Below are 9,986 nucleotides of genomic sequence, written 5' to 3'. Positions count from 1 at the left end.
TTTCCTTAAAATACAGTCACTTGGTTTGATATTTTGTTATCTACTGCAGTGATATTCATACATTTTTCAGTGTGGCTTAAATGTACAAATACTTTTTGAGTTTAATGTATATGATTATGTCCCTGCTCTTAACAACATGAATAACTGCCAGGGCACTCAAGGAGTCATTTACAACCACCCCAGCCGATTTGCAGACCTGAAGTGAGTGATCACTACCTAGACACAATAGCTCACAATTACCTGACTAAAGGAGGCCATCATCACATTCTCATGTCCACAGACTGAGTATGTTTCAGTTTACTGTATGTGTGTGTGGGTCCAAATTCAAGGCAGTATTCCCACAGCTCTCTTCCTATTGTTTGGGAAAGAGAGACTAATTAAAAAGACTGGCAAAGAGGAGACAGAGAGAAAGAGAAACAGAGGGGGGTAAAGATAGAGCAAGATGAGACAGTGAAGAGAAGAGGCTAATTGAAAGGAGAGAAATGACAGAGATGAGAGAGAAGGGAGGGTTGATGAGGGGATGGGAGGTTAAAAGTAGGGAGGGATATGGGAGGGTAAAGGAAGAGGGAGCCAAAGCTGGCAACTTTGCCAGAGAGACGGACTTTAGTGTACACACTTGTGTGGCTGAAGAGGACAATTGTAACCAGGGTGATTGGACAGAATAGGTGGAAAGGGCCAGGAAAAGCTGGAAAAGTGATATTGTACATTGTCAGAGTATCTAAGGACTGTCTCTCTCCGGTTTGAATTCAAGGGGGTCTGGCAATGTCAAACACAGGTACACATAACAGCAGAAACAAGAGAGTTCTAATAAAGACTCCCAAGCAATATATTTTTATTGTGGTCTGAAGAGAGAAGGAGAAATAGAAGAGACAGAAAAGAGAAAAAAGAAAGGAGAAAAAGAAAGGGAAAGGGAGGGGCGTTCTTGCATTAGAAGGTGCCTGGTTTCCTTACAGTTGCATTTGAAGGGTGGAGGAGAAATCCATCATCTAAGATCATCTCAACAGGACAACACGTCTCCATCGCTCAATCTCACTTTATTGATTCGTCAGTCCATTGCAAGGATAAAGGAGGACCCTGCTGCGATGAAGAGACCTCACGATTACAGTTCCCCACACTCAGACACAGATGAATTGATCGATGTCGGACAGGAGGACAGCTACTGGTGAGGTCTTTGTGTGCACACTAAGAATTAATGTCCTCTGAACTCTCTCTCTTAAATGTATGACATGGGCATTGAGTAAAAGGTGACTGCCACTTGCTATGCTTGACATTATTTCAAAGTAAAGTGTGGAGGAGTGCAGCATTAAAACTCTTAAAGACTGAAGCCACATTTTATGCTTCATGCAACAAACAAAATTGTATGCTAATGAAGAGCCAATATGCAGCTTGCATTTACTCAAAATTTTGTTGAAGCTCAAATGTTGCTTGTCAATGCAAACAATGCAAAATCTACTGCATGGTCAAAGAAACTATGTGCTTCTTAAGAGCAATACGTCCTCTATACAGGGGCCTTCAGGATTTATGATGCACTGTGCTGGCTTAGAAAAATAATAATTGCATGTCTAATATTAACAAATCGAGGTATTACATGTAAAAATAATGGTACATATTGTAATTCCAGTTTTTTACATTTGCAAGGATAAACAGTTTTCTATTTTTTTTTATTTTTATTATTATTATTTCTATTTCTTTGTCGTCATAGCATTTAGCAGAGGTTTAGTTTTATATATGCTTACAGATCCTGGTGGGAAACCATCAAATTGTTAATATTACAACCAATATTGTAAATAATATTTGTGGTCCCCTATAAGCTGAAATGCAATCTATATTTCTGGTTTAATTGTGAGAGTTTAATTTTGGCGTATACGTCAACATTTGCGCAATATAGTACATACCAGTACACCAGAGTGCTGTCATTCATACACTCATCCTGCTTTTGGACATTGTCATGACACAGGAGTTTATGAGAGCGGACACATGTGCCAAAATCACACATAGGGCCACTTTCAGGCAGGGATGCTGATGGAGGCCCATACTGATCTTATCTGACTTGTTTTGAGAGGCGTGTCTTCCCATTCCCATTACTGTTGCAATGATGAGTAGTTGTTTTGCATAAAGCTCTGTTTGCTTTTATCCTTCTGTCTGGTTTCATTTTGAGTCTTTTGGATTTTTCCAGTAAAGCTGTGACACAAATCAAGAGCAGACTGGGGACTCATGCATTCGTTATTGTTCCCTTTCAATTGCACCCTAGAATGACCAACCATTTCTTAGCTTATTGCCTCTTAACCAGGACACAAAACTTTATACAATATCAGAATGTCTGTTTTATTCCTTAAACTACTTTACGTTTTGGACTAGATTGTTTTCCTCTGACCAAAATCAATGTTTTCGGCTTAGGTTTCTCAGTGCTAAATGGATGCAATATAAAAATATTAGTTGTGCGTGTAAGTCAGAATAAAAGGAATGCCATTCTCCTGTCAGTGTGCAGAGAGTACCCATGCAAACCAGATCCATATTGAAGGATAATACTAAGTATTAATGCACTCAAAGTGCATGTGAACCCCACTTTTTCAGCGTGGCCTGCAGACATGTAATTATCGAGTCTTCTGAGCTTTAAAATATATATATATATATTTTTTGTATTCACAAATCCTAACATATCAGGCATCTGACAATAATGTCCAGAAACACGTTAAATCAAAAAATCTTGTTTTCTGATTAACCCGGCGCTCTCGTGTCTAGCTGTTCCCCAAGACAAATTAGATTGGGTTTGATGATGTGCAACTGTGTTTCTGCATTGTATTAAGTAAAGTAATGACAACAATATGCATTGACATCAAAGCTTTAATCTGTCCCCTTCCATGCTCTCTCTCTCTTTCAGCCCTGTCACTGGGTCCATGTCTCCAGGCAGTGCCTCACAGATCCTGGCTCGGAAAAAGAGAAGAGGGGTAAGTTAACGTCAATCATGCTCTTATTTTCCGTTCTTTAATAGTTTCCCTGCTGCTTGTAAAAAAAAACAGATATAGCATATAATTAATATACAAATTTAGTCAAATGTTTGTACACACCAACTATTTCTTTATCATTAGCGTTTTCCACAGTTTAGAATTATTGTATTTAAAGGAATTTACCGGGTTCAGTACAAGTTACAATGGAAGTGAATAGGGCCTTTTTTTTTTGTTGAGTTTAGAAGCAGAAATGTTAAGCTAATGATTTTATAAAAGCACTAATATTAATTGTTCTGTTAAAAATCATGTATTATTTGAGCTGTAACATTGTTTAAATCACCGTTTACTTACGTGGTTTATGGCCTTATGTCATCAAGGCAATATAAATTTTGTAAAATTGGCTATAACTTTACACACACTTTTTAACTTTTAGTAAGCAATTTTATCACACTAATGTCATGTCAACACACATTGTTTACAGTCTTGGGGCTATGCTATTGAAAAAGTTATTATTTAAACATTTACAAATTGGCACCATAAACTTCCATTGCAAATGCCTCACTGTAACCTATATTTTTGTTTTTCTTTTTTAAAGAAAAGAAGGGACAAGTCAAAATATTTTTTTGTTGTAGTCAACATTATGCCACAAATGCTGTTGATTAAGCTTACATTTTATTGAACCTGACTTTCCTTTAAAGCCATCAAAACTATCAAATAAAATAAATGGAATTATAGGAATTATGTAATCACCAAAATAAATAAATAAATACAAATTATTACCCCCCCCCCCATATTTTACTATTCTACAGTCATGATTCACATGGGAAACTTTTGACACCGTATATTACTCTTATTTTGTTTCTTTCTTTCTTTCTTTTTTAAGTCTTACCAGTAAGGATTTCCCATCTATGCAGGACAATTGTTGGCTATGTTTCCTGCACTAATTCAATAAATTAATATTAAATAAAAAAATGTATCTTATTTTAATCTTACTGTAATTCGAATTTTGGTTTCGTTATGAAACTTATACATAGGCACACTTTACATTTGTCTATAATACAAATTTAAATCATTTATCATTTAAATCTATTTTTACGTGGAAAAGTATGCAAAAACTTTTCCTATTCCCTTAAAGATATTAATGAAATAAGTGTCCTGAGATATCTCACCAGTCTCTGTGACAGCTGTAGACTTTGTAAACAGCAAACAAAAATGTGTCCGCAGACCTCTGACATTGACAATTTTCACCTGTCAATCATTTTGCTCGTTATCAGTGTTGTATTTGAAGCGGGTCATAAAGTCTGTGATTCATAATATTTGTCAGTTTGAGGGTGCTATTGTGCATCTGTTGAATTTGACAGCCACAGGAACAAACAATGCTGCTCTTTTGCTCTGTTTTGGTCTCAAAATTATCTTTGGAGGGCAGGGTTTTGGAATGAGGGGGCGTGGCTAATTCAACGGCTCAGTCATGTGAAAGATTCAGAACGCTAAAATCACTTATAGCACTTTTAAGCATAAGTCTTTAGATTGAAAGGTTTTTAAGATCATGAGAAAAATACTGGAAATTCAGTCATGTGTGTCTAAATTTTGAATGTTTATCTAAAATTGTGGGAAAGGTTCTGGATGGACCCATTTGCAAGACAGGAGTCTCCACTGTTTTCTTATTCTTATTCTATTTTCTTAAAACTGCAATATGACTCTCTATAGCAACATAAGTTTTTAGAAGGCTAAGTCCTCTTGTCTGACTTTCATTTGTGTTCCTATTTGTCTTGTTTTTTTTCTTCCAAAATCTGATTTTAAGAATTCTGTGACTAGGCCTCGCCCACAGAAATAATCCATTTAGCGAATGCTTTCCATTTCAAATCTTGTTCTTTCTTTGAATTTATTCCTCTGGATTCCGCAGATAATTGAGAAGAGACGCAGGGACAGAATCAACCACAGTCTGTCAGAGCTGAGGAGGCTCGTTCCGAGTGCCTTCGAGAAACAGGCAAGACAATTACACTGAATGCCACAGGTTCAGTTAGAATCTTATTCTCAAAACAGCTGACAAAGTTCAGTTGACAAGGTCTAAACCTGTTCTTTTTCCCTTTCTGGCCAGGGCTCGTCTAAACTGGAAAAGGCTGAGATTCTTCAAATGACAGTGGATCATCTGAAACTGTTGCATGCCATGGGTGGCAAAGGTAAGATCTTCTTTTTTTCTAGCAACAAGACTTTCTTTACAGTATGTAATACAGGGATGATGCAAAATTATTTATAGTAGCGATAATAACTAAACTACAACTTACTGTAAGTGTGTAACTCCTTCCACAGTGTTTGTTAAGATATAATACCTCAAATCATGCACCTTTTCAGGAGAGGAATTATTACTTGTGATTTTCATCTAAAAATGAGCAGAAAATCCCACACATTAAAGTAGGGGCCTGAGCCATATCTAGGGTCTAGAATATCATAGTATCTTGGAGATGGGCTATTTTGACTTAGGTCAGGAAGCAACCACCCAGAACATGGTGTTCTGGTTGGTTGCTTACTGACTTAAGATGCTACGGCACCCTCATTAAGGGATAGTTGTGCCCCTGTCTCTATAGAGTTTCTTGTTCAAATTGCTTATATCAAACACAATTGTAAATGTTTGATTGGATCTCTTTCTCCCAGTCTACCTTGATGCTCGTGCCCTGGCGGTGGATTATAGGATGTTGGGGTTCCGGGAGTGTTTGGGAGAGGTGGTGAGATACCTCAGCTCTCTGGAGGGGGTTGCATCCTCAGACCCCATCGGCGCCCGCCTCGTGTCCCACCTCAGCCACTGCGCCAGTGAGTTGGACCCTCTCCTCCAGAGCCCCGCTGCTCTGTCTTTCCCTCCCTGGCCCTGGCCATCCTTACCTCCAGCCTCCTCTGCCCCCTTTCCCCCCACTTCTCACCAGGATCTGGCCCCCCATTCCACCGGCACCCTTCTGGGCTACCCTTCACTGAGCAACCAGGGGGCGATATTGAGTCCAGCTCTGACCTCTGTGCGTCGATCGCCCTCTATCCCCAGCCATCCTCATAGACTTCAACAGCATTTACCAAATGGACCCACAATCCCATCACCTCTCCAGTCTGTTACACCACCCTCATCATCTTGCTCTACCTCCTCCTTTTCCACTGGCCCTTCCCAGGTTTCCTTCAGACCCTTTGCCCCTCTGGGTTCTCCAGTCTCATCTCGCAGGGGTTTGGGTAACTCCAGTAAGCCCGCAAAGGCATGGGGCACAGAAATAGGGGCATTCTGATGAATCTTTATGGAACAACTTGGAGTTATCACAGACCATAAGGAAAAATATATTATTTGGACCCACACATGACTATTACCAATGATCATTAATGTAAGCATTAGGAAAAACATGCTGTGTTGTAAACTTTAAATTACATTGTTTATTCAGTTCTTTCCACAGTTCTCCAATGGCATTCAAGACAGAAAAAAAACTTTAAACCAGGCAGGAATAATATTATCTGCAGAACCATAGGTTAATGTCAACCTTTGAAAAAAATACATGCAATGTAGACTCCAAGAGAGACCAGATGAGATTAAATTTGAAGTGTGTACACTGCAAAAAATGATTTTCAAGTAATTGTGTCTTGTTTTCCTATAAAATTATCTAAACATTCTCAAAACGTGATTTATTTGCTAGTAAAGCAAAAAGAAAAAAGAGAAATTGTAAGAGAAATCTGACAAAATTAAGCAAATTTTAGACAAAGAAAAAAGAAACATGTTTTTCCTCTGAATTAAGTTTAGTTTTCTTACCCCATTGGCAAACAGTTTGTTCTCGTTTTAAGCATTTATCTTACTAGATTCGGTTAGATTTGTCTCAAAACAAGACTTAAAATCTTAAGGATGTTTGCTTGTGAAGTAAATAAATCACGTGTTAAGAAAGATACAATTTGTAGATCATTTTACTGGAAAACAAGACAAAAATACTTTTTGCAGTGTAATTTCTGTATCACTACCATCACTAAACAGAAATGCAAAAAACTATTTTATCAAAAAGTTAGCCCCACCCCAACACTCATGCCATTGGATGAGCCAATGTCGCTGTGTCTGGATGATTGGGATGCCACAGTATTTTCACTTTTCGGGAAATCAGTTAACAGTCATCTCCATATTAAACTGGCATAGGAGAAAATATTTTAACATCGAAAAACTAAACTCACTTCAGCTTTAAGGAACTGCTCAAAGCATTCAGTGCTTTGAATTTAGGATATTAAGTCCTAATACTGGAACTCTGATCATTTATGCATATATACATACGTGACAAACATAATAGATCATACATTTCACATGAAAATTCTTGAGAAGATTACATAAAGAGAAATGTGCCTTATCAAAACTTTGTTCCTCCTGAGCTATATTGTGATGCTTTTATGTGACAGTGCTCACTAATTTGTGCATGTATATCAGGCCTGCAGTAGATGTCACCACTTGAGCACAATCTGAGTCATACACATTATTTTGTGAGCATTTAACATCTCTCTTTTCCTGGTTCACAAAATCAATAGAAAAGCAATTGTCTGTTTTGTTTTTGTGTGTATGTGTGTATTCTGTACCCAACACCAGCTGAGTTATTTTACTGAAAAAAGAAAAAAAAACTATGTGAGAAATTAAAAGCTGAGAGATCCCATAGTACACAAATGGCTTTTCATCTGAAAGACTCCACTGGGTGCCATAGAGCAAGGTGCCATTTAGAGAGCATGTTTTCTTTAGCTGTCTCCAGAGGGGGTGACGGGAACACTGCGGTTAGGCAGCCACTCAGTGAAAACATGGTGGCTATTGGCCCTATTCCTGCAACAGCAAGAGGAAACCAGGCGCACTGGGTGCTCTCTCATTCCCTATCCCAACCACCCTCCAACTACAGGCTGTAATTAGAGTGGAACTTCACTAATCCTCACTCTTCTAAACACACACAGGAAATAAACTAGATATCTAAGCACATATCGTCACACTTTTACATTACTGAAATGAATGTGTATGTAATGATACATACAGGTACTGTACAACAACAAGAGATAGAATTGTGCAGTTACACTCACCAAAACAAGGGCCAATTATTAGCCAGTTTACACTTAGTCACTTCATGTGTCTTGATTGTGGGCATGCACATTCCATTTACACCTGGTCATATATATGCATCTCTCCAAAAATATAAATCCAATCTATATTCCTGCACTATATGCAAATATGACAGTTTACTACCACAATGACGCTAATATCGGGCCGGTAAATCTTGCTGTACTTGATGTGGTTTATGACAACAAAAAATAGGAGGTGGCTAAAATTGCTAAAGTTGCTTTGGCAATTATGGTACAAAAGGCAATGCTCAAGTGTGGATTGTGGGGCTCCAAAACTTCAGTATACTGATGTAAACTTCTGTTTTGGAGGAGTTTACATTTGTGTCCTAAACAACCAGATGCATTTACACTTGGCCTAAACATGTATTGTATGCATCTCTAACCACAGCATTAATATGTCTCCTTTCCCGAAAGTATCATTTACCCTGGGTCATTTCATGTTCAGATAGCTATCCAGTAAATAAAAAGTTAAACGCATGAATTAACCAAGTCTAAATACCCTACCCTCTATGTCTTACTTGAGGACACCCTTGGAACACAGTGGCACCTTTCAGACAACACAATGGGAGATACAGTATGCATCATTAATAAGACAGTCTCAAAAAAGGATTGGCGTTGTTGACCATGAAAACTGAATAATGCTGTGTTCTACCAACAAAAGAGCAATAACAACAAAACAAATCAAAACATCAAAGTGTTAGGCTATGGAGATGTTATTTGGAAGTGATGGTTTTGAAGGCATGCAAGACTGTGTTTGGTTCTTGAGTTGTTATTTGTTTGGTTGTGTGTTTTCCTCAGTTTATACTTTAAAAGGGGCATGGAATGTGTGTATGCTTGTTGAAGACTGTGGTGGGACTCTGCGTCTGTGAGGGTTATGGCGCAACGAGGAAGCATGTGGCAGATTCCCATGCGAGTGGCATGCTGGATGTGTGCGATAAAGTGTAGATAGTCTCGCATGTGAGTGTGGTGCATGTTTATGTTAGTAAATGTTTAGAATTATGTGTGTGTGTGTGTGTGTGTAGTTTTTCTTTGTTTTGGCACCAGCAGATTCAGTGCTATAACTACAGCTTCCAGTATGGGCCACCACAATCACAGGAGGCCAGCTTTCCCACGGGGAGGGGCCAATGAAAAGAAAAAGAAGGAATATGCGGGAGAAAGGATTAACCCAAACACAGGAACAGGAAATTAAGAATTCTGTAAAGATTTTACATTTGAAGATTGGGGCTAGTTTTCACACAGTGAAGTTGTCACAAGGGCTATATCCCAGTAGCTAGATACAAAAATGTGTTTTCTCTAGAAGGGATTTTGCATGTTGTTTCAAACCCTCTTAAGTTAGAATAATTTTGTGAATTCTATTCTCTAAACTAATATTTCAATATCATCATACAGTATTTTTGTAATAGACATTGGGTAAACTAGTGAACAAAACTAAACCACTCTTACATATATTCAGGCAAGGGTCAACTTGTAATGAAGGAAGATTTTAACAGACATATTTAACTATATTCTCAGGGCAAGGGCATTTTCCATAAATGTCAGGTCAGGGCAGGTTTTCACATATTCATAGGGGCTGGTTGTCACATGTGCTTAAATGTAATGATTTTTCAATTACAATATTTGTTGACCAAAACAATGGCTTGATAATTTTGGTGTTTCATTAATTATTTTGTTCTTTATAATTATAACTGTTTTATTTTCTCAAAAGCCTTAAATAGGTTGTTTATCGACAAGGGAGGCATAGATTTTATTTACATGAAATCTATGTCTCTGGTTTAATGACAGGTTCCATTGTGACAATTTACCTCATATTGTGTGACAAAAGGTCAATGGCGAATCTCAAGAATGGCCTATAAAAGGGTCAATCTGCACATGAAAGTATGCATCTTTTAAATCAACTGTTAAAAACCAGTCCAAAGAGCAGACAAAAGACAGGATTTTTTT

The 9,986-nt window shown here is 37.9% G+C and overlaps 1 protein-coding gene across 1 annotated transcript; it reads left to right on the top strand.

The window, feature by feature from the left end:
* Nucleotides 1–571: 571 nt before the first annotated feature.
* On the top strand, nt 572–9,765 carry heyl (hes related family bHLH transcription factor with YRPW motif like). The gene is made up of 5 exons (XM_052136367.1): nt 572–1,162; nt 2,882–2,948; nt 4,852–4,935; nt 5,047–5,128; nt 5,601–9,765. Exons 1-5 carry the CDS (start codon nt 1,083–1,085, stop codon nt 6,209–6,211), a joined length of 924 nt encoding a protein of 307 aa, XP_051992327.1. The 5' UTR covers nt 572–1,082; the 3' UTR covers nt 6,212–9,765.
* The last annotated feature ends 221 nt before the right edge of the window (nt 9,766–9,986 follow it).

This window comes from Xyrauchen texanus, chromosome 10, assembly GCF_025860055.1.
Source record: "Xyrauchen texanus isolate HMW12.3.18 chromosome 10, RBS_HiC_50CHRs, whole genome shotgun sequence".
In the NCBI taxonomy this organism is placed as follows: Eukaryota; Metazoa; Chordata; class Actinopteri; order Cypriniformes; family Catostomidae; genus Xyrauchen; species Xyrauchen texanus.
The sequence above is the reverse complement of the archived record's forward strand: the minus strand, read 5'-3'. Positions and strand labels throughout refer to the sequence as shown.

Coding starts and splice junctions, on each gene's coding strand:
- heyl (XM_052136367.1), top strand. CDS start 1,083: ATGAAGAGACCTCACGATTACAGTTCCCCACACTCAGACACAGATGAA. Junction 1,163..2,881: donor GGACAGGAGGACAGCTACTG/GTGAGGTCTTTG, acceptor TCTCTCTTTCAG/CCCTGTCACTGGGTCCATGT. Junction 2,949..4,851: donor CTCGGAAAAAGAGAAGAGGG/GTAAGTTAACGT, acceptor TGGATTCCGCAG/ATAATTGAGAAGAGACGCAG.